Raw genomic sequence first — 25,499 nt, forward strand, 5'->3', positions numbered from 1 at the left:
GGGAGCCATAAATCGACTTCTCCTCCATAAATCTGTCCAAGCCCTTTTTAAAGCTATCCAGGCTAGTGGCCATCACCACCTCCTGTGGCAGCATATTCCAAACACCAATCACACGTTGTGTGAAGAAGTGTTTCCTTTTATTAGTCCTAATTCTTCCCCCCAGCATTTTCAATGTATGCCCCCTGGTTCTAGTATTGTGAGAAAGAGAGAAAAATGTCTCTCTGTCGACATTTTCTACCCCATGCATAATTTTATAGACTTCAATCATATCCCCCCTCAGATGTCTCCTCTCCAAACTAAAGAGTCCCAAACGCTGCAGCCTCTCCTCGTAAGGAAGGTGCTCCAGTCCCTCAATCATCCTCGTTGCCCTTCTCTGCACTTTTTCTATCTCTTCGATATCCTTTTTGAGATGTGGCGACCAGAACTGGAAACAGTACTCCAAGTGCGGTCGCACCACTGCTTTATATAAGGGCATGACAATCCTTGCAGTTTTATTATCAACTCCTTTCCTAATTATCCCCAGCATAGAGTTTGCCTTTTTCACAGCTGCCTTTTTCACAGCTGACATTCCCATGGAACTATCAACTAAGACGCCCAAATCCACTTTACTTCTTGCGCTCGGGGCCTGCTCACACCACACAGAAACAGCAAGACTGAAATCCTCACAAAATCAACATAAAAATAAATGTTAGAGCCCTTTAACAAAACATAAAAATAGGGCCCCTTGGCCTGGTACACTGTGCTTCCTTAGCTACCCACATAAATATATTGGTGTCACCAGATACACCGTCAGCCCCACTGAGGTTTTAATGGGAAAGGCAAAGATACACAGCGCCTGCCAATTTAACACCCAGCTCAGGTTCAGAAGACCAGCTAAGTGGCGAAATCAAATCCTGAGGCCCCAGCCGTGGCATATTACTAACATTTAAACAGAGCCCACCCTTTGAACCAGATTCTCAGCTGAGAACTCAGTGGGAGGAGACAGATAATGCCTTGGTTTCTCTTATATGCAGGCAGTGGCTATCGGACTTTGCTTGTTACAAAATGCTTCATGGAGCTTAGGTTAGATTCAGCCTTCTCAGAACCAGGGATAGTGAAGGGTGTTGTGGGTTTTCTTGGTTGTATGGCCATGTTCCAGTAGCATTTTCTCCTGATGTTTCACCGGTGTTCTGATTGGCTGTTGTTTTGAGGTGGGAAAAATAAACCAGTTCTGCTCCCGTGGTGTTTGCATGGCAGCGGGGTCACCCTGGGGTATTTGAAAAGAATCACCGATGTTTCACCTGGTATCTTCTGAAGATACCAGCCACAGATGCAGGTGAATCATCAGGAGAAAATGCTACTGGAACATGGCCATACAACCTGGGAAACCCACAACACCCTAGTGATTCCGACCATAAAAGCCTTCAACAATAGAGGGACAGTGAACTTCTCTCCATGTTGGGCAAGCCAATAATGCCTTTTTTTCTGTACAGCAAAAGTAAAACATCTTGCAGACATCATAAAAAGAATCATTGTTGCTTTTTTGTCCACGCAGCAAGAAAAAATAAAGCTTTGCCACGAAAACGGTTCTTTTCCCCGCCATTTTCTGCTGCTCCAGAGATCCTCCCTGCCACCCGCTAAAGGGTTCCCATGGGCATTTCTTCTGCTTGCATTGCAACCGCCCTCCATTTCAACAATTAAAGTACATGAATAAAGTTAGTTTTCCCAGGCAATCCATGAAAATGTTGTTTTTTCCATTTTTTCTTTGTTTTCAAGATGCGATATGAGAACTGCAGCTGATTTTCATATTGTGTCATTATAGCTTCAAAGACACCTCTTGGGGTGAACATGAGGGTTTTGTAATGTGTAAATTGTCCCCAAGAAGGAATTTAAACCTGGGTCCACAATTACTAGTTTGACTAAACCAGGCCCCCGTTTTTGAGCCTGCAGACACCTTTGGAACTGTGGCACAAGGCGTGGTGCAGCCCATGGAGCCACCCATACGATAATTTGCCACAGCTGACCTTCAGTCTCACAGTGAAGATCCTTGTGCTGTGGAACAAGGATCTGCCCAGCCAATCAGAAGCCTTGCTGGGCAAAAGCCCCACCTGGCCCTGCCCACTTTCCAAAAACACTTTGGGGGGGGGGCAGAAAAGGTATTCCTGCTCTAGCCACTACATCACACTGGGGTGCTGATTCACAAACAGACCTGCTAATGCGGAGGGATTCCAATCTCTTCTTTCAGACACAAATCTGCCACCTTTCCTCACCTGTGGATTTGCTTACGAGATCTAATAAGAATGCCCAAATCTAATTTGAGAACGCCCAAAATTAGAAGCATGGGATGATGGGCATTTCCTCCTTTCCCTTCCCCTAACAGACACTGTGTGAGTGTAACCCCTGTGTAAGAATGGGATGACCCAGAAAGGGGTGGAGTCTGAAAAGAAGCAGAATGCTGCAGAACTCATGAGGTTGGAGGAAGCGAGGCTACCAGGCTGGGACCTTGATTGATTTTATTAAGCCCTTAACACCTTGTTTAAGGTAACTGCAATGTTGTGGGGAACTAGTGGGAAGGGAGTATATTTATTTTTTGCTATATTGTAAATGTTAGAATTTATTGTTTCAGGGTTTTTGTGTATGTAAATGGTGAGAGTTTTCTGGGAACCTTCATCATCTTGAATCCCGTTCACCAAGCCTCTGAAGTCTTCAAAAGCCAACCACCAGCAAAGAAGAATTGGACTTGGCAGTATCAGTAGACTGTAAATATAAGGACTTGAAAATGCAAACTTAACAGGACTGTAAAGTGTAAATGTTAAATGTTTTCAAAGTGTTATTTGTTAAGAGAAGTAAACTGTTTTGTTTAAATTTGGTTCTTTGCAGCTCCTTCCAAGTACTGCCCCACAGAGCCCACAGAAAGAGGTTACATGAGCTTCATACAATAGGAAGAAGATAGAGATGCTTACCAGAGACGGTGAACTGGGTGGACGTTCTGCATTCGTCAGCCACGAAAACAATCTCTCCCGCGTCTTCCATGTTACAATCTCGGATTGTCATGCTGTACTCCTTGCCAGATGACGTGGTCGAGATTCGATTGTTGGGCTTCAGTTCTTCCTTGTTCTTCAGCCACCGGAATTTGTGGCACTTGTTTTCTAGTTCCACGCAAAAGATGGCCGTGTCTTTGACGCTGACAGCGGTCTTCCTGGGCAGTTTCTTAATAATGTTCCCTTTACGGGGGAGATAAAAGAAACAACATTTGTGCACGTGCTTAAATACAAGATCCTTGACCAATGATTACTGTCTTTTCACCTAAATGGGGGGTGGGTTAAAAAGGCCCAGCAGGGACAGTCCAGATATGGGGCCATCGGCATATTGGTTTGATCATTACCTGCCTGTAACCAGAGCATTATTTTATGGGGTTCCAACCACCTGGAATGGCCTCTGGGCAAGGTCAGGAAAACTCCCGCGCTCCCACCATTTTACAGATCGTATGAAACAGGATTGTTTAGGGGGGCATTTTTAGAGAAGGTTGCCTTTAGAGAAGGGAGCAGCAGTGGCGTAGGAGGTTAAGAGCAGGTGCACTCTGATCTGGAGGAACTGGGTTTGATTCCCAGCTCTGCCGCCTGAGCTGTGGAGGCTTATCTGGGGAATTCAGATTAGCCTGTACACTCCCACACACGCCACCTGGGTGACCTTGGGCTAGTCACAGCTTCTCGGAGCTCTCCCAGCCCCACCTACCTCACAGAGTGTTTGTTGGGAAGGGCAAGGAGATTGTAAGCCCCTTTGAGTCTCCTATAGGAGAGAAAGGGGGAGATATAAATCCAAACTCTTCTTCTTTTTCTTCTTTTTTAATGAAAAGTTTAAAAAGTAGTTGATGTCTATGAAATGGTCGATGGTGTTTATTGCCTGTTCATTGATTATATTACATATTTAAATGCTGTTCTCAGGAAAATCAAAGTGGTGACCAGGACACATACAAATCCAACTGCAAATGAGCTCCACTTGGGTAATTTCCACATGGTCAAAATATCCTGGGTTGAGCAGGAAAAATATCCCTGTGCAACCAAGATTTCTGCACGGTTCCCAGGGCTAAAGCAGGCCTACCCTGGGGTTGCCCCACAATATATCCCTTATCCTGGGATTTTCAAAAATCACCAAATTGGCGATCCTTTTCAAAAATCCTGCCAGAGCCTGCAACCATGTGAAAAACCAATTGGGAGCAGGACCGTTTTATTTTTTCTGCCCCGCCAGCTGATCTACCCGCCTGACATTCATTCAAGCTGCCACTCAAAAACAACAGCCAATCAGAATGCGAGGCAATGGGCATGCTGAGAGATGCTAGCAGCTGCCACTCAAAAACAACAGCCAATCAGAATATGGGACTACAAACACATAGAAAGAACAAACAAGAATGAGGGGTAGTTTACCATATGATCCAACACTGGGATGCAGCCCAAATCATGATACCCAAACTACTGGAGCAACTGATAACTGCAAGTGCACATGCAAAAACAAACACAGCCTGCCCTGTACCCGAAGGTATAAATAAAACAAACAAATATATAAGTGGTACAGACATATTCAGGCCTGACCTAGAAGGTGGCAACCCTATTATTATGGGAATCTGTGTAAGATAAGGTGACCAGATGGTCACCTTGTAAACCTGGGACTGGGGGAGGCAGCTGAGCGCGCGTGCATGTGCGCACAGCCGCAGGAGCGCACTGCCTTCTGGGGAGCTGCCGTTTCCCGCCCTGTGACAGGGTGGGAAACGGCAGCGCTCCAGAAGGCAGTGCAGCAGCCTCCCAAAAATCGGGACAATGGAAAGAACCCGCGGGACGCGGGACAAATTGTGTGAAGGCGGGACTGTCCCACCAAAAGCGGGACGGCTGGACAGCCTAGTGTAAGACAGAAACCTAGTAAAGACTTCGCAAAGTGAATTCATTTACAATTTTGCTCTGTGAGTGGGATAATTACTAGCAAGTCTAATGTTACGTAAGTTGTTTTTTGAGATCTGACACCATCCTGGGTTGGAGTAAGAAGACCTCCTAAATTGCTTCTTGCTGGCAGGATGAGTCATGCATTTCCTAGTACTAGTCTTCCCTTCTTTTTCACCCCCACTCCGCACACATCCTCAGTTATATTCCCAATGTGGTACCTGTAGGGGCCCAACAGACCCTTTCCTGGCACCCACCAAAGTTCTAAGAAGTGAGTGGAACTGCTGCCCAACAGGGTTTCTGATAAGTGATGTGTAGACAAGAAAATAGTATCCAATAATATGTTTCTTTTAAAATACACCCTGCTAAGAAGAGCATCTGCCTGAAATGTTGAAGAGTTACTATAACAGTTAAACCCAACCTCATTCCCTGTCCTTTTGTGGCTCGCTCTGCCTCCTGCAGTAGAAGAAGAGTTTGGATTTATAAGTTTGAGCCCTTGCGGGGAGAGCAACGATAGATAGATAGATAGATAGATAGATAGATAGATAGATAGATAGATAGATAGATAGATAGATAGATAGATAGATAGATAGATAGATAGATAGATAGATAGATAGATAGATAGATAGATAGATAGATAGATAGATAGATAGATAGATAGATAGATAGATAGATAGATAGATAGATAGATAGATAGATAGATAGATAGATAGATAGATGGATGGATGGATGGATGGATGGATGGATGGATGGATGGATGGATGGATGGATGGATGGATGGATGGATGGATGGATGGATGGATGGATGGATGGGAAGGAAGGAAGGAAGGAAGGAAGGAAGGAAGGATGGATGGATAGGAAGGAAGGAAGGAAGGAAGGAAGGAAGGAAGGAAGGAAGGAAGGAAGGAAGGAAGGAAGGAAGGAAGGAAGGAAGGAAGGAAGGAAGGAAGGAAGGATGGATGGATGGATGGATGGATGGATGGATGGATGGATGGATGGATGGATGGATGGATGGATGGATGGATGGATGGATGGATGGATGGAAGGAAGGAAGGAAGGAAGGAAGGAAGGAAGGATGGATGGATGGATGGATGGATGGATGGAAGGATGGAAGGATGGAAGGATGGAAGGATGGAAGGAAGGAGGATGGAAGGATGGATGGATAGATGGATAGATGGATGGAGGATAGAGGGATAGAGGGATAGACAGATGATAGATACCACCTTTCTCTCCTGTAAGGAGACTCAAGGTGGCTCACAAGCCCCTTTCCCTTCCTCTCCCCACAAAAGACACCTTGTGAGGTAGGTGGGGCTGAGAGAGTTCTGAGAGAACTATGACTGACCCAATGGCACCCAGCAAGAATGTAGGAGTGCAGAAACACATCTGGTTCACCAAATAAGCCTCTGCTACTCAGGTGGAAAAGTGAGGAATCAAACCCAGTTCTCCAGATTAAAAACCACTTGCTCTTAACCACTACACCACGCTGGCTCTCACGTAGCTACTTTTTGGTTGGTCCACCACCCCTTGTCAGAATTTGAAAGGTGCCCACAAGCTAGAATTGGATGAAAACCCCTGCCAGAGAGATTTACGGAGTATGCAAAGCAGAGAAATGAAACAGAAGTCCAGCAGCACTTGAAATATTAACTTTCTTATTCCAGATGTTTTTTTCAAGTCACAAATGCTACTGCTGAAATAAAACTGTTTGTTTCTAAAGGGCCTCTGAACTTCTTAGTGTGCTATGCTGCTACTGCTACAGAGATCACTACAGAGAAAATTGCTGCTTTGGAGGGTTGACTCTATGCTCCATTCTGCACAGCACAAATAAGATGCCCTGAGGACAGAAAAAAGGCATCTCGGGGAGGAACTCTGCACAGCCTTTTCCCTAAGATGTCCTTTTCTCCAAAGAATGGAAACTTGTTTTGACCTGGAAAGCCATCCCTTTTGCCATTGCCAGAGAGTTAATTTTTCCTATAAGTAGAACCTCAAGATCAATGACAAATTGCACTTGGATGTTTTCCTTGTGTCATGAGAAGCGCCGGCCACTGTCTCTCATTCTTTCTTGGACCTCTTTACTTCTGGAACAGGTAAATATCACCCTCCCTGCAATTACTTATACTATTCCCATCGAATCTTCACCTCTATCTATTTTTTATTTATTTATTTTATTAAACTTCTATACTGCCCTTCCTCGAAGGGCTCAGGGCGGTGTCCATCAATTATATAAAACAGTTAAAATCCATTTCACACCGTTAAAACCATATATAATTATAAAAGTTCAGATGGCGATTAAAATTGTTTCCCCTTCCCCATTCTTGCACCCACAGGAGGCCAGATATTTATCACAGGAGTGTGAGGTTATCCCGGCTGGCCAAATGCCTGGCGGAACAGGTCCGTTTTACAGGCCCTGCGGAAACTCTGTATGTCCCGCAGGGCCCTGATCTCACTTGGGAGCCTGTTCTGCCAGGTAGGGGCCAGGGCTGTAAAAGCCCTGGCCCTTGTAGAGGCCAGCTGGACCACATTGGGGCCAGGGATCACCAGAAGGTCCGCCTCCGAGGAGCGGAGGGGCCTAGCAGGGCGATATAGGGAGAGACACCCTAGGCTTCTTGAAACTCTGTATAGGTGCATGCGTGTTTTTGCCAAATTGTGTATGTACCTTTTATTATTTTTGTTCTTTAATAAAATTGTTAAAATTTTAAGCATAAATTCCGGTTTCTTGCAGATTTCTGAAGGGAAAAACCCTTGTACAGATTAATGGTAAAAATACCAGGCTCCTTTTGCACATGCAGAATAATGCATTTTCGATCCACTTTCACAATTGTTTGCAAGGGCATTTTGCTATTCTGCACAGTAAAATCCAGCTGCAAAGTGCACTGAATGTGGATTGAAATTGCATTATTCTGCATGTGTGGAAGGGGCCCCAGTTACCCCCCGCTCCTCGCAGAACAAGATCTGTCCCCCCACCCCTCTAATTCCCCTAATGAAAAGGAAACAGACCAAAACCAATTTGGGTAACAGAATCCCTTCCTACTCCCACACGGCATCCGGTTGTGCCCTGCTGGTTTAAGGTTTGGATGCCGTTGATACTGTTTTTCCCAATGTCTAAATGGCAATGTCACATGTAGGATGACAGAAGTATTTCAGAGTGCAGGGCAGAGCAGATGGAATGGGCATTTGATATGTTCTGATGGGACTTTGGATGGTACGAAAGAAAACTGGGAAAAAAGTGTTGCATATATCTTTAACTGTTGTTTATCAAGTGGCCTTCTGTACAGGAAGACATGGGAGAAAACGGCTGCTTTGGATGTGGAATTCTATGGTATTGCACTCCACAGAAGTCCCAAGGAGCAGCAGTGGCGTAGGAGGTTAAGAGCTCGTGTATCTAATCTGGAGGAACCGGGTTTGATTCCCAGCTCTGCCGCCTGAGCTGTGGAGGCTTCTCTGGGGAATTCAGATTAGCCTGGGCACTCCCACACACGCCAGCTGGGTGACCTTGGGCTAGTCACAGCTTCTCGGAGCTCTCTCAGCCCCACCTACCTCACAGGGTGTTTGTTGTGAGGGGGGAAGGGCAAGGAGATTGTCAGCCCCTTTGAGACTCCTACAGGAGAGAAAGGGGGGATATAAATCCAAACTACTCCTCCTCCTCCTCTTCCTCTTCTTCTTCTTCTCCTCAATCCCTGCTTTTCACAGTCTCCACCCCAACATCTCCAGATAGTTCCCAATTGAGAGCTGGCAAACTCCCTTCTCCGGAGTTTCATCACATGGTGGCTGTCAGCTGAATGTCTGAATGGCCTTCATTAAAATTTACAGCCGAGGACTTAGCCGATATCAGATTGCATTCCAACCACCAATGTGTTGGAGCAAGAAACAGGAAATCAGTAGGCTTTTACACTGGTTAAGCAAAGAACGGATTTGAATAACTTAATTTTTTGTGTGTGGTGAACAACAAATTGAAACATTGGCACATCAACTGCTCTGCTGCCCTAAATTTGCTATTATCAGATCAAAATGTTCCAATATTCTTTCTAGGATACCTAGTGAAATGGGAGAATCAGGTAGACTCCCTTTCCTCCAGGACAATTCTGACAATGAAACCTGTGAATTGGTAGCACGATTTTCACTGGAGGTGATGCACGATCAATAATTTATATTCTATCTTAAACCCTTGTGTTTGTGTACCTTTTATCTCAGGTTTTTTAAAATTGTGTTATGATTATTGTTTTGCCAAATAGAGGCTTATTAGTTTAAAAAAGAATAAATTAATTGTTAAAATTGGTGAGGGGGAGAGGCGAGAAGCTCGTTCATTCTTCTGGTCTGACAATCAGGCACATAATCCTTTTCAAATTTCTCACTCAGCATTATCTATCATATCTGCTGCATGGATGAGGGTTAGGGTTAGGGCAGAGGTGGGATCCAGCAGGTTCTCACAGGTTCCCGAGAGTAGGTTACTAATGATTCGTGTGTGCCAAGAGGGGGTTACTAATTGATGATTTTGCCACATGATTTTTGCCTTAGTTATGCCCCTCCTCTACTCCTCAGCAGTAGCACACTTGAAGCAGTCTAGCAGGGGGTGCACCGGTGTGCGTGGCAGCCTTCGCCTGCGTGCATTCGTTTCCCGCCCAAGGACCGGAGCAGCGGCTGCAACCTTGCCACAGCCCCGCCCAGAAATGCCCTGCCCATGGAATGTCCGGCCACGCCCCCATCGTGCTCCACCCAGCCCCATTGGCACTACGCCACAGTTTGAGTCCCACCACCATGGGAACCTGTTACTAAAATTTTTGGATTCCACCACTGGGTTAGGGTTCATGCTGCTCATGTACAGTGCACCAAACAGGCCGTAGTTATTTTTAAATTGGGAAATAAACATTTACTGGACAGAAAACAACGGATGGGACATCTTTTTATAACCTTCCGAGTGGTCAAATGCAACTGGAGGTTGCAACTTAGACACCAGTGTGCACAACAAATAAACAAGCCCTAAGGAAAATGAAGGTGGTTTAAACTGGACAGCGAAGAGGATGACAGTTATTGACATTCAAGAGAATACAATATTGAGAGTTAGCTTTTTAATTTATATTAATTGAGATATTAAAAGATCATGGATCTATTGTTGAAGGAGAAGTCAAATTTATAGGGTTTTTTCTTTTTCTTTCTTTTCTCCTTTTCTTTCTCCATCTTTTTTCTTTTTCTTTTGCTTAATGACATCACTTTTCTCATATGTGTGTGTATATACATATATATAATTGATTAAGGAAAAATTATTGTTCTGTATTAAATGATAATTGATCAGTGAATGAATTGAAAACATTAATGAAATTGAAACTTATAGAGAGGGAAAATGTAAAAAACAAGACTAAATCTGTACAGATTTATTTTTCTGATCCTTTCCCTCTTTACTCTTTTTTTTAAATTTTGTAACTTCTTTTAAGTTTTCAATAAAGTATATTAAATTTTTTAAAAAGAAAATAACGAATGGGACATCTTTTTATAACCTTCCGAGTGGTCAAATGCAACTGGAGGTTGCAACTTAGACACCAGTGTGCACAACAAATAAACAAGCCCTAAGGAAAATGAAGGTGGTTTAAACTGGTCAGCGAAGAGGGCGTGATTAACCTTTCTTTTAGCCATCATTTTCCTCCCCGCCCTATTAGTATTAATTTCATTAGGACCTCAACACCCACTCACCTATTTCTCTTTTGGGCTTATGCACTTCACTGTATTTTAGTTTTTGTAGTTGTGGTAACTGTGATTTGGGGGTTAGCTGATATAATTGGTTATTGCCTATAGTACATCACTGTGATGCATTATTATGCTGTTGATATTATTGTATTATGATTTATTGTTGTTGCTGCTTATGCTATGCTTTATTGTTTGTTCACTACTGTTGTTTGCCGCCCTGAGCCCTCTGGGGGAGGGCGGGATATAAATTAAATGTGAAATGAAATGAAATATTCTGCCACACACACACACACACACCCAGGAAAAAAAACCCAGCTGGAGTAGACTGCAGGATTAAGCACCCTCTCCACTTCCACAGGGCAAACTACCTCTTCGCAACATGCATTCCCCCATTCTGTCTTGTTTTGGCTGTCAACATACTCAACCGTTATTGGCATACCAGTAAAGAAGCAGCACTTTATAATACTTCATGAGAACATCAGTAAAAGCATATTGAATAGTGTACTAAATGGATACTAAAATAAACACAGTATATACAATTTAGTTATTAAATATATTTAGATTAAACTTCAACAATTTCTACTTGAAAGAACTTCGGGAACATTTTACCCCATATGTCCCAGTGCGGCCTCTGCGTTCGGCAGAGGCCAACTTGCTGGTTGTCCCTAGCCCCTCAATGATGCGGCTGGCCTCTACCCGGGCCAGGGCCTTTACAGCCCTGGCCCCTGCCTGGTGGAACACCTTACCACTAACTATCCGGGCCCTGCGGGATCTTGGAGAGTTCCACAGGGCCTGTAAGACCGAATTGTTCCACCGGGCGTTTGGAGAGGCCGGCCGCTGATATACGCCCTCCTCTTCCCCCCCCCCTTTTACACTCTGGACCCTTAATTTTTATGGGGCCCAACTCTCTGGGGTTGTTCTTTCCAGGGTGGGCCTATGAAGTTTTATGAAGTTTTATGCTGGATGCCCATATAAATTTGTTTAATCCGCTGTTTTAAATGGGGTTTTAATGTGAATTATTGTTGTGTTGTTCACCGCCCAGAGCCCTTCGGGGGAGGGGCGGTATATAAAACTGATTATAAATAAAAATAAATAAATAAAATCTAGAGACAGTAATAGTGATTTCAACTTTCAAAGAGTATCAGATCAGGAGATTGTTTATGGACAGAATCTCTAAGATGTAAAAGGGGTCACCAATAATTCTCTTCGAAGATCATCCAAAACAGGACAATCTAAAATGATATGCTATATTGTATCAGGTGTCTTCAGAACTGATGGGCAAAATCTCTCCTGGAAAGGAATTTGTTGGCACCTTCCAGAAAATACAGTTGAGGAGAAGGCATTGAAAAGGGCTAACATAAAGATCTGATGGTTAAGGTGGAGTCTAGATTGCCCCAATTCTGGCTGGCTGAGATGTTTTAATCAGAAACTTTGGCCCCTTCCGCACACGCAAAATAATGCGTTTTCAAACCACTTTCACAACTGTTTGCAAGTGGATTTTGGCATTCCGCACAGCTTCAAAGAGCACTGAAAGCAGTTTGAAAGTGCATTATTCTGCATGTGCGAAATGACCCTTTGTAAAGAAAAAGAAGGGCACCCGTTCTCGCTTACCTTGCACGCTCAGCTCAGCAACGGTTCGGCTCCCTTCTTTCATTTCACAGATATAGACTGCGTCGTCATCCATGGTCACGTTTTGGACTGTAAGCTTCCGATGAGTTCCTTGTTCTTCGATGTCATACTTTTTACTCTGTTGGAGTTTTGTCTCTTCTTTGAACCAGGCGGTTTCTGTGCTGGGAACAGGGACCTCGCATTGGAAAGTCGCCGATTCCTTTTCCCGAACTTCCAAATCTCTCAGCTTTGCCTTGAATGGTATTCTGGGTTCTTTGGGACGAGAAAGAGAAACGGCGGCTCTTAGAGCACAAAACAAAATGAGAACTGTCGAAGTGCCAACACGGCAATTTAACCTGAATACAGAGGTTTTAATTTAGAAAAACCGGTTGGCTCCAAGGTGTGCATTACTCGAGAATAAGCTTGGTGGTAGTCGGTGGCTTTGCTTTGAAGCAACCGTGCAACTCTTCCAACGGGTGAATCATGACCCTAGGAGGGTTTACTGAGAAGCAAGCCCCATTGCCAGCTACCGAGCTTACTCCCAGGTAAAGGATCACACTTTAGTTCTTCCCATGAAAATCAGTGGGGTTTAACAGCACTTACTTACACTGCTTCCCCAAAATTAGGTCTTAGGTTTAATGCTAATAATCGAGCCCAGCCTAGATGTGTGTGTGGGGGGGGGCGACTCTGTCTGTGCATGCCCACAGAGAGGGCTCTGAGTGCCACCTTTGGCACCCGTGCCATAGGTTCGCCACCACTGAAATAGTGCATGGTCTACCACCAGATTCTATTCTAGCCATATTCCCCAGGGGGACCCGATGTCTGTAGCAAGGAGATCCATTGTAATTGCAGGAGATCCCCAGCAGGGGGCTAGCATCCCTAGCCCATGCGCTTTGTGCTTATCAAAACAATTTGAGAAGCTCACATTGTCGTCATTTTTAGACCAGACCAATGTATGCCATACCAGTTCTTTTAGAGGCTCCCTGCATGAAGTGAGGAAGATCGTCCTAATAGTTTACTGCAAGGGGTCCCAAACTTTTTGAGCCTCCAGGCCCCTTAGGAATTTTGACACATGGTGGTGGGCCCAACAAAAACACGGTTGCAGCAAGAAGCAGAGTCACTTACACAAGTTACTTACACTTATGCAGAGGCGTAGCAAGGCGGGAAACTAGGCATTCCTCCGCCTCGCCCCACCCCGGAACGCCCCTGTGGAAAACTCAGATTTTGCACTGGGTTACATTTTCCTTAGATACGCCTCTGAGTTAGCTTGAGAATTAATGGATTTGAACATAAGACCATAAGAAAGAGCCTGCTGGATCAGACCAGAGTCCATCTAGTCCAGCACTCTGCTACTTGCAGTGGTCCACCAGGTGCCCACCAAATCTGTCCAAGCCCCTTTTAAGGTTAGTGGTTAGTGGCCATCGCCCAGTGGTGGGATCCAAAAATTTTAGGAACAGGTTCCCATGGTGGTGGGATTCAAACTGTGGCGTAGTGCCAATGGGGTTGGCAGGGGCATGACGGGGGCATGGCAGGGCATTCTGGGGGGCGGGGCTGTGGCAAGGACGCAGCCACTGCGCCGGTCCTTGGGCGGGAAACGAATGCACACAGGCGCAGGCTGCCACACACGCCGGTGCACCTCCTGCTAGACTGCTTCAAGTTCTGCGCGCTACTGCTGAGAGGAGGGGCGTAACTAAGGCCAAAATCACGTGGCAAAATCACCCATTAGTAACCCCCTCTCGGCACACACAAATAATTAGTAACCTACTCTCGGGAACCTATGAGAACCTGCTGGATTCCACCCCTGCCATCACCACCTCCTGTGGCAGCATATTCCAAACAAAACTTTGGGATTGCTAAGCTTGTAAATTTGTGGAAATTGGAATTCTAAATATTGTATACTGGGTTAACTATTATGTTGTTAGCCACTCCAAGCCCATGAGGGGAGGGGCAGTGCAGAAATAAAATGAAATGTCTCACAGTTCAGAAATAAATTCTGCCCGCTGTCTTCCAAGAGGCGAGCCAGTGAGTGCAAAGGTTATATATAAATCATTGCCAGCAGCTTGAAAGTCCACCTGTTTGAAATAACAGGCGGTGCTTCCAACATGACCAGCTACTTTCCCTTTGCTCTCTCTTCTGTTTGGAATACTTTGCATGTTCAAACAATCGGTTACTTTAGAGATGAACGCGCAGCATTCCAAATGAAGAGCTGAACTGTGTTTTACAAGCACGTGGTACGGGCATTCCTCCCGAGACTGTACCACTTCAGCCTGCTGGGTGGAGATGCTATGCTTGGAAGCTCCCCCGCCCTAAACGTCCCCTTTCATTTTCTGCAGCTCACCCCCAACGTAATTCCAAAGTGGCCAATGGAATATTATAACCCAGTGATGGCGAACCTTCTCGAGACCGAGTGCCCAAATTGCAAGCCAAAAGCCACTTATTTATCGCAAAGTGCCAACACGGCAATTTAACCTGAATGCTGAGGTTTTAGTTTAGAAAAACGGTTGGTTCAGAGGCGTGTGTTACTCAGGAGTAAGCTTGGTGGTAGTCGGTGGCTTTGCTTTGAAGCAACCGCGCATCTCTTCCAACGGGTGAATCACGACCCTAGGAGGGTTTACTCAGAAGCAAGCCCCATTGCCAGCAACCGAGCTTACTCCCAGGTAAAGGATTGCGCTTTTGTTCTTTGCATGAAAATCAGCGGGGTTTAACAGCGCTTGACAGAGTTACCTACACTGCTTCCCCAAAACTTGGTCTTAGGTTTAATGCTAATAATCGAGCCCAGTGGCCCAGGCCAGCTTAGATGTGGAGGGGGGGCACTCTGTTTGCATGTGCCCACAGAGAGGGCTCTGAGTGCCACCTCTGGCACCCGTGCCAGAGGTTCGCCACCACTGTTATAACCTGATCCTTAACTGGAGATTTGGGGAATTGAACCTATGACCTTCTGCATGGCAACTTTCTTCACCAAGTTATTTCGGTCATCCTTGGTGAGGGCCAAGAGGAGTGACCTGGAGGGCTGCCATTCCTGAACGTCATCGGACATGTTTATGACAATGGGAGCGTCTCTTTTGTCAGCCTCCTGGACTGTATCAGAATTTCTTTTTGGAGGCAGCAGATGCGAGTTTTTGATACGAGTTTTGCGTTGTCATTGGGCTAAAATAACCACGCGGGCAGGGGTGGGATCCAAAAATTTTAGTAACAGGTTCCCATGGTGGTGGGATTCAAACAGTGGTGTAACGCCAATGGGACTGGGTGGGGCATGACGGGGGCGTGGCCGGGCATTCCGGGAGCGGGGCATTCCTGGGCGGGGCTGTGGCAAGGACGCAGCCGCTGCGCCGGTCCTTGGGCGGGAAACAAATGCACGGAGGCGCAGGCTGCCACGCACGCCGGTGCACCTCCTGCTAGACTGCTTCAAGTTCTGCGCGCTACTGCTGAGAGGAGGGGCGTAACTAAGGCCAAAATCATGTGGCAAAATCACCCATTAGTAACCCCCTCTCGGCACACACAAATAATTAGTAACCTACTCTCAGGAACCTGTGAGAACCTGCTGGATCCCACCTCTGCACGCGGGCACTGCCAGTTGGTTCAGTCTGATCCTATATTTTGCAACAGCTCCACAAATATTCCACAAATGGCAGGAATGTTATTTTCTCACCAACCACAAACAAATATTGAGGCGGATACCTGTGCTTCTGCTGAGCTTTTTGAAATAGGGTCACATATAAGAACATAAGAACTAGCCTGCTGGATCAGACCAGAGTCCATCTAGTCCAGCTCTCTACTACTCGCAGTGGCCCACCAGTGGCCTTTGGGAGCTCATGTGCAGGATGTGAAAGCAATGGCCTTCTGCTGCTGCTGCTGCTGCTCCCGAGCACCTGGTCTGCTAAGGCATTTGCAACCTCAGATCAAGGAGGATCAAGATTGGTAGCCAGAGATCGACTTCTCCTCCATAAATCTGTCCAAGCCCCTTTTAAAGCTATCCAGGTTAGTGGCTATCACCACCTCCTGTGGCAGCATATTCCAAACACCAATCACACGTTGCATGAAGAAGTGTTTCCTTTGATTAGTCCTAATTGTTCCCCCCAGCATTTTCAATGAATGCCCCCTGGTTCTAGTATTGTGAGAAAGAGAGAAAAATTTCTCTCTGTCAACATTTTCTAAGGTAGCTAACAATGGTTTTGTTAAGAGAAAGAACTACATCAGTCAGCAATTTCCCATATGGCTTAGTATTCCTTGGTCCTCATTTTCCTCCTTGGGCCTTTTCTGCACACCTTGTTTACAATATATATTGACACCAAATGCTCTTTGCCATATTTGCGTCTTCCGGGAGATCGCAGCTCTACAAGGACACCCTGCTGTGCGTTGGGAAATTTTTGTGAGGATAAAGTGGGGATAGGAGAGCTAAATAGGCTGCCCTGGGCTCCTTGGGAGAAGAACCAATGGCCCTTTCCACACAACACAAATAAAACGTCTTGAGGACATAAATAGAAGCATTTTGGGGAGGAGTTCTGCACAGGTTTTTCCCCTCAAGTGTTATTTCAACTTCCAAACGTGTTTTTTTTTTTTTGGATCCTGGATTTCTGCAATCTTTTCCCCCCAAGACGGGTTCATACATGCTGCACATGTTTAACACACACCTTTATGATTTGCACTACTGATGTTTAAACGGATGCTGCTTATTAATATTAAATGCAGAACATGTTTTATTTTTTCTTGCCCGAGTTCGAATCTTCCACTTTCATTTTCTCTGCAGCTCACTCCCACCATTTTTTTTACAGCTTCGGGGATTCTGCGTTTCGCCCACCATTTGCTGAGTGTTCCTCACGGATTTTTCATCAGCTGCCACCATGGCTGCCCACTATTTCAGTGTTTATAGTATATAAATACACGAAGTTTGGCCTGGCGGTTATGAGAACATGTCGTTTTCTCCTTTTCTTTTTTTGTTTTCAGTGAGGTGCATTGAAAAAACAAAACAAAAAATGGGGAAAACAACATGTTCTTGTAATTGGCAGGCAAAACTAAGTTTATTCATGTACTTTAAACACTGAAATAGCACGGAGAATCCCTAAAGCAGCAGGAAATGGCAGGAAACAGCCATAGGAATTTTTTTCTGCACTGTGCAGACAAAAAAAGTGGAAGCGGTTCTTTTTACATGTGGAAAGGACTAATATATCCAGAGAAGAACAAACCCAAACCACTATACAATGGCTGTAGGTAAAATATAACATATGTATTCAAGAAGGATATTGACAAGCTGGAACGGGTCCAGAGGAGGGCAACCAAAATGGTGAAAGGTCTGGAATCCATGCCCTATGAGGAGAGACTTGGGAAGCTGGGGGTGTTTAGTCTGGAGAAGGGGTGACATGCTAGCTAGGTTTAAATATTTGAAGGGATGGCATATTGGTGAGGGACAGTGATGGGATCCAAACATTTTAGTAACAGGTTCCCATGGTGGTGGGATTCAAACTGTGGCGTAGCGCCAATGGGGCTGGGCGGGGCACGACGGGGGCGTGGCTGGGCATTCCGGGGCGGGGCATTCCTGGGTGGGGTTGTGGCAAGGACTCAGCCGCTGTGCGGGCCTTGGGCAGAAAACGGATGCACGCAGGCGCAGGCTGCCATGCACGCCAGTGCACCTCCTGCTAGAATGCTTCAAGTTCTGGGTGCTACTGCTGAGAGGAGGGGCGTAACTAAGGCAAAAATCACGTGGCAAAATCACCAATTAGTAACCCCCTCTCGGCACATACAAATAATTAGTAACCTACTCTCGGGAACCTGTGAGAACCTGCTGGATCCCACTTCTGGTGAGGGAGCAAGCTTGTCTTCTGCTGCTTCACAGACTAGGACCAGGAGTAATGGGTTCAAGGTGTAAGGAAAAGAGATTCCACCTAAACATCAGGAAAAGCTTCCTGACAGGAAGGGACATTTGACAGTGAAATGCTCTACCTCGGAGTGTGGTGGAGTCTCCTTCTTTGGAGGTTGTGTAAGAGAGGCTGGATGGCCATCTGAGAGGAGTTCTTTAATGCTGTGCTTCTGCATTGCAGGGGGGGTTGGACTTGATGGTCCCATGGGGTCTCTTCCAATTGTACAATTCTATGAGTCTATGATTCTATGAAATATTAACAAAGGACATCCTACAATCCACTGGTATCCCAATCATTTCCTATTTCCTAATCTCCAGAAAATCACCGGGACACCTGTCTATATGTGTGAACCCGGAACTCTATGAATGTATCAATCTGCTTCTACATTTTTGTGAACTTTACTTGGAAAATTCCCTTTTTCGTTTCTTCAGGTCCTGCTTGTTATCCAATTTATGGACTTGTAATGTGTATGTATAACACTTGGGCTTCTATGATTGGAGCTACAGATGTTTATATGGATGCTGTTTATTAATATGAAGTGCACATGAGTTGAGACACACATACACATTATATACAGCCATCGTATAGTGGTTTGGACTTGTTTTTCCCTTGATATAGCGGCTCCTCAGTAGAAGGGCGGGATAAGAACATAAGAACATAAGAACAAGCCAGCTGGATCAGACCAGAGTCCATCTAGTCCAGCATTCTGCTACTCACAGTGGCCCACCAGGTGCCTTTGGGAGCTCACAGGCAGGAGGTGAAAGCAAGGGCCTTCTGCTGCTGCTGTTGCTCCCGAGCACCTGGTCTGCCAAGGCATTTGCAATCTGAGATCAAGGAGGATCAAGATTGGTAGCCATAGATCGACTTCTCCTCCATAAATCTGTCCAAGCCCCTTTTAAAGCTATAAAGGTTAGTGGCCATCACCACCTCCTGTGGCAGCATATACCAAACACCAATCACACGTTGCGTGAAGAAGTGTTTCCTTTTATTAGTCCTAATTCTTCCCCCCAGCATTTTCAATGGATGCCCCCTGGTTCTAGTATTGTGAGAAAGAGAAAAATTTCTCTCTGTCGACATTTTCTACCCCATGCATCATTTTATAGATTTCAATCATATCCCCCCTCAGCCGTCTCCTCTCCAAACTAAAGAGTCCCAAACGCTGCAGCCTCTCCTCATAGGGAAGGTGCTCCAGTCCCTCAATCATCCTCGTTGCCCTTCTCTGCACTTTTTCTATCTCTTCGACATCCTTTTTGAGATGTGGGACAAGGTCCTGCTTGTTATCCAATTTATGGACTTGTAACGTGTGTGCGTAACACTTGGACTTCTATGATTTGAGCTACAGAGGTTTATACGGATGCTGTTTATTAATATGAAGTGCACATGAGTTGAGACACACGTACACATTATATACAGCCATTGTAGAGTGGGTTTGGACTTGTTTTTCCCTTGATATATCGGCTCCTCAGCAGGAGGGCAGGATAAAAATGTGCCAGATCGCTAGATGGGCCTCACAGACCTTTCGGCCTGGGCTCTCTGCTGAGTGTGCTTATGAGGGAGCGGTTTCAGCGGTACTACCTTTTGAGGCTGTGTTTGTGCCTGGGGACACCTGTCACCATGGAAGGTGACAGAGGCCTAACAGCTCACGTCACACGGGCTGTGAGGCAGCTGTCCAGCCCTCCCAGCCTTCTATCACGGCTTGCTGCAGCACCTGACGGATGCGGACAGGCTGGATTCGAGTCCCACACATGTGCTTCGCAGCAACCAGCGGAGCAGCCGGGCCATGACGGTTAGCGACCGAATCGTGTGGCGTGTGCAAAGCCTTGAGGGTTTAATCTGCCTTGCACATCAACCACAAAAGATGACTTCATTGCTAAGGTTCCCTATTGAGAGCTGCGTCGTGCCTGAAGATGGAGGAGGTCCCCTTTCGAGCCAAAGAGGGCTTGGGAAGAAGGCAAATGAGAGGCCATTCACAATCGCAAATTGGAAGGGACTCCATCTTGTCTACTTATGCATGACAAGTCCACCCAACTCCCAGCCCAACCGGCTGGTCCAATGGAGCTACGCAAACACACTGCAAAAAAGGATAAGAGAAGACTCCTCAAAATGACTCCAGAAAGAAAGCCATGTTTATCTATCTATCTATCTATCTATCTATCTATCTATCCATCTATCCATCTATCTATCTATCTATCTATCTATCTATCCATCTATCCATCTATCCATCTATCCATCTATCTATCTATCTATCCATCTATCCATCTATCCATCTATCTATCCATCCATCCATCCATCCATCCATCCATCTATCCATCCATCCATCTATCCATCCATCCATCCATCCATCCATCCATCCATCCATCCATCCATCTATCCATCTATCAATCTAACCTACCTACCTATCATCTATCTATCATCTATCTATCTTCTATCTTCTATCATCTATCTATCATCTATAATCTATCATCTATCTATCTATCTTTTATTTGTTTGTTTTTGTTTGTTTGTTTGTTTGTTTGTTTATTAATTAATTAATTTTTATACCGCCCTCCCCCGGTTGCAATAAGGCAGAGGATCCCAAACTTAAGGATGGCTTCACTTGGCAAACAACCCAGGGGATTTAATGCCATAGATTCCACCTTCCAACTCAGCCACGAGGAGCACGATGTTTCCTTTGTGCCCTTGAATTTGGCAACGAATCCAGCCTGTGGTCCCACTACATCAAACAGAATTGTGCCTCATTACTCAATGTTACTGTGGAGATAATAATCCCACTAATTCAACCATGGCTACTCACCTTTTACTGTAACCAGCACAGAGCTGTACGTCTGCCCAGCCAGGTTGGAAGCCGTACAAGTGTAGAGCCCGTTGTCTATCTGCTTGCAAAAGAGGATCTTCAGGACGAAATTCTCCTGCTCGTCCTCGTAGATGATGTGCCTCCGCCCTTCGAGGATGACTTCCCCGTCCTTCTTCCAGACAATCTCCGGCTTGGGTTCTCCCGTCACGTAGCAGCTCATCTTGGCATGCTTGCCCTCCGTAACGGTGAAGCTGCGCGTCGTGACGCCGTAGGAAGAACTGTCACTCCGGAAGCTCTTGGAAGTCAAACTGGCAGCCCTCTCGTAGTCAAGGGAGAGGTTCAAGCTGATTTTCGACCGGCCTTCCGTGGAGGCGTACGCTGTCGAGATCACCGAGTCGGTAGTGGATAGGTCTGTCTTTCGGATCTCCTCCCGCCTTTTTTGCATGTGGGAGAGCAGTGGTGAAGTCTTGCTATAGTCCGTGTCTATGTTGTGCCGATGGCCACCGGGGCTACAAGAATCTGTAGTATCCACCACTAATGCAGCCGCGGCGCTGGCGGCCCCGAGAGGGTTCTCTGCACGGCAGGTGTACGTCCCGGTATCCGCTAGTCGGGTACTTTGGATCTTGAGGGCGTTTTTCTCTCCCTGAGAGTCAATCTGGATGCGGTTCGACTCTGACCGCCCGCCCAGGTTTCTCCCGTCTTTTTCCCAGTTCACCGAAAGCGGGGGGCTGCCCTGAACAATGCATTTGAACATGGCGTCTTCCCCCATGATCACCCGGATAGAGGTGGGCTTCTGGATGAAGTAAGGGGCCGATTCAGTCACGGTGGGGTGCTCCCCGACTTTGATACTGACCGCAGCAAAAGCTTCCCCGATTGTGTTCTTAGCCCGGCAGATATACTGGCCGCTGTCCTCCAGGCTGAGGTCGTAAATGGTCAGACGATACAAGTCGCCATCTTCCACCATTTTAAACCTCCCCCCTGTCTGGATAGGAAGTTTATCTTTTTCCCAACAGACCAGTGGAATGGGATTTCCAATGATTTGGCAGCTCAGAGTGGCATCTTTCCCCATGGAAACCACGAAGGCCTTCGGTCGGGTCAGGAACCTTGGAACGCCGCTGTACGAACCGTAATCCATCTTGAGGTCCTAGGAGGAAAAAGGCAACTGTAAAGCATGTAAAGCCCGCTTAGGTGGTAGGCGTTTTTGGCAGTGTTTTGTTAAATGCAGAAATAATGTTCTTTTTTTCTTTTTATGTGAAAGTTGTTTGTTTAGAAGAAGAGTAGTTTGGATTTATAACCCCCCTTTCTCTCCTGTAGGAGACTCAAAGGGGCTTACAATCTCCTTGCCCTTCCCCCCTCACAACAAACGCCCTGTGAGGGAAGTAGGGCTGAGAGAGCTCCGAGAATCTCTCTCAGAGCCCTCAGAGGGTGGGCGGTATAAAAATCCAATCAATCAATCAATCAATCAATCAATCAATAAAATAAGCTGTGACTAGCCCAAGGTCACCCAGCTGGCATGTGTGGGAGCGCACAGGCTAATCTGAATTCCCCAGATACGCCTCCACAGCTCAGGCGGCAGAGCTGGGAATCAAACCCGGTTCCTCCAGATTAGATACACGAGCTCGTAACCTCCTACGCCACTGCTGCTCCTATACTGTTATACTGTTATTTGAACAATGTTAATAAAGATTTCATAAATTAAGAAAAATATTTTTGGAATTTATACCACATCCCACATGGAGACTTCAGGGCAACTTACAAAACTGAAAATTACAATAAAAACAACATCACATAAAACAATAATAAAAACACCATGAAACAAGCTTCCAGGATATAACCCGCCCACATACCCACACCCACACCCAGACTGGCAGCTTCTAGAGGGGGTACTGAGGGGGTCAAAAGCCTAGGTAAAAAGGTGGAGTCATAGGTGTTGGCCAGTGGTGGGATCCAAAACTTTTAGTAACAGGTTCCCATGGTGGTGGGATTCAAACTGTGGCGTAGTGCCAATGGGGCTGGACGGGGCACGACGGGGGCATGGGCGGGCATTCCGGGGGTGGGGCATTCGTGGGCAGGGCTGTGGCAAGGACACAGCCGCTGCGCCGGTCCTTGGGCAGAAAACGGATGCACGCAGGCGCAGGCTGCCACGCACGCCGGTGCACCTCCTGCTAGACTGCTTCAAGTTCTGCGCGCTACTGCTGAGAGGAGGGGCGTAACTAAGGCCAAAATCTTGTGGCAAAATCACCAATTAGTAACCCTCTCTCGGCACACACAAATAATTGGTAACCTACTCTCGGGAACCTGTGAGAAACTGCTGGATCCCACCTCTGGTGTTGGCTCTCCAAAGATACTGTCTTTGTTCATTTCTATTCACAGAGCCTCATCCTCGTTTCCATTAAAAAACGTGATCACACAACCACGGGATCAAATGTCTGGCTGGCTCACTCAAATCAAGACATTGGATTAGGTGATGAATGAGTTGTTTTTAACATCCCCGACATTCTATCTGTCAAGTTTCTACTGAGTTAATGAATCACAGGGCATACGAAACTTGTGCAGATAATCTATTGTTTATTATTTAATTTATTTGTGCCCCACCTTCCTCAATGGGGACTCGACAAATCTTACATCATTCACATCTCCTCCATTCCATCCTCACAACACTCCTGTGAGGTAGGCTATGCCGAGAGATTGTGGCCGGCCCAAGGTCACTAAGCAAGCTTCTGTAGCATAAATGGAGATTTAAAGATCACGTGTTCTACTGTCCTAATTGCCCAAGCTGTAAGGCAAGCACGGCATAGTGCAGTGATGCCGAACCTTTTCGAGACCAAGTGCCCAAATTGCAACCCAAAACCAATTCATTTATCACAAAGTGCCAACACGGCAATTTAACCTGAATACTGAGGTTTTAGTTTAGAAAAACCGGGTTGGCTCCAAGGCGCGCATTACTTGGGAGTAAGCTTGGTGGTAGTTGGTGGCTTTGCTTTGAAGCAACCGTGCAACTTTTCCAATGGGTGAATCATGACCCTAGGAGGGTTTACTCAGAAGCAAGCCCCATTGCCAGCTACCGAGCTTACTACCAGGTAAAGGATCACACTTTAGTTCTTCCCATGAAAACCAGTGGGGTTTAACAGCGCTTAACAGGGTTACCGACACTGCTTCCCCAAAACTAGGTCTTAGGTTTAATGCTAATAATCGAGCCTAGCGGCCCAGGCCAGCCTAGATGTGGGGGGGGGGGACTCTGTCTGTGCGTGCCCACAGAGAGGGCTCTAAGTGCCACCTCTGGCACCCGTGCCATAGGTTCGCCACCACTGGCATAGTGGTTACAGGGCCCAAACAAGGTGAACAAGACCTGGGTTCAAATCTTTCCTCAGTGGTCCAGCAAAGATTTAACCTTTCCCCAAACCAGCAACATAACCTTCTCATTACAAAGGTAAGAATTTCAGTGAGGCTTAATATGAAAAGTCGAAAGTTGAAAAGCAATTTTCCCCCAACAAGCCTCCAACTTCTTCCTCTCAGAAGTCTCCAGAGCGACCAACTTTATGGTTCACCTCTTAAAACTAACGTGTGGAACAGAGGGGGGGGGGTTGCAAGGGAGAAATTATGAGAGAGGAAGACACCTAACACTTCTGTCATTTGCAGACTCTCCCCAGTCACTGGACAGTCCCCCCCCCCCCAAACACTGGAAATAAATACGGGAAGCAATTGATGGGGTAGAAGTAAGCAACTCCCACTACCCTTATTCCTTTGCACATGTACCCCCCTGGCCCCCATGATTGCAAACCAGCAAATTCATATCTAGAAAGACCCCCCCCCCCTAGTTTATGTGAGCGATACCAAAATTCAGGCAGGCCTTTACGTCGTGCCCCCTAATTAGAGTATTTCTACTGTCTAGGGAGCAGCAGTGGCGTAGAGGCTAAGAGCAGGTGCACTCTGATCTGGAGGAACCGGGTTTGATTCCCAGCTCTGCCGCCTGAGCCGTGGAGGCTTATCTGGGGAATTCGGATTAGCCTGTACACTCCCACACACACCAGCTGGGTGACCTTGGGCTAGTCACAGCTTTTCAGAGCTCTCTCAGCCGCACCCACCTCACAGGGTGTTTGTTGTGAGGGGGGAAGGGCAAGGAGATTGTCAGCCCCTTTGAGTCTCCTACAGGAAAGAAAGGGGGGATATGAATCCAAACTCTTCTTCTTCTTCTAGTTTGGCATCAGGCCAGCCATTGCTCCCCTCGATTGCCAATGAGCCAGCACAGACTCCGCCCCCCGATCAAGTCTCCACCTCCACAAGCGCCAGAAAACTCTGCATTTCTCCTGACAAGTAGCTGCTGTCACTTGGGCCCCTTCCGCACATGGAGAATAATGCACTTTCAATCCACTTTCATTGCATTTTGCAGCTGAGCGGATAAGCAAAATCCACTTGCAAACAATTGTGAAAGTGGATTGAAGGTGCAATATTCTGCATGTGCGGAAGGGGCCTTAGGCTCCATGCACACAGCGAGGATTCTCTGATTTGCATTGATTGCCTCTGCAAACACAAATGTTTGCCTGTCGACAGCAGAGTTTCAGCATGGGGGGTTCTCTGTTCCCCACCCTGTTATCAACTCCCATTATATATATACACACACACACACACACACACGTATGCTGTCCACCCCCACTG

General features: G+C 46.3%; 1 protein-coding gene across 1 annotated transcript in view; it reads right to left on the minus strand.

Annotated features, from left to right (window-relative positions):
• OBSCN (obscurin, cytoskeletal calmodulin and titin-interacting RhoGEF) overlaps positions 1–25,499 on the minus strand; it is a 121,799-nt gene that overhangs the window by 90,244 nt on the left and 6,056 nt on the right. The window contains exons 2-4 of the mRNA XM_048510508.1: positions 20,844–21,987; positions 12,198–12,467; positions 2,943–3,203 (exon numbers count right to left, since the gene is read on the minus strand). Of these exons, the coding sequence (XP_048366465.1) occupies positions 2,943–3,203; positions 12,198–12,467; positions 20,844–21,978 (1,666 nt within the window). The 5' untranslated portion in view covers positions 21,979–21,987. The remainder of the gene's footprint in view (positions 1–2,942; positions 3,204–12,197; positions 12,468–20,843; positions 21,988–25,499) is intronic.

This window comes from Sphaerodactylus townsendi, linkage group LG11, assembly GCF_021028975.2.
Source record: "Sphaerodactylus townsendi isolate TG3544 linkage group LG11, MPM_Stown_v2.3, whole genome shotgun sequence".
Taxonomy (NCBI): domain Eukaryota; kingdom Metazoa; phylum Chordata; class Lepidosauria; order Squamata; family Sphaerodactylidae; genus Sphaerodactylus; species Sphaerodactylus townsendi.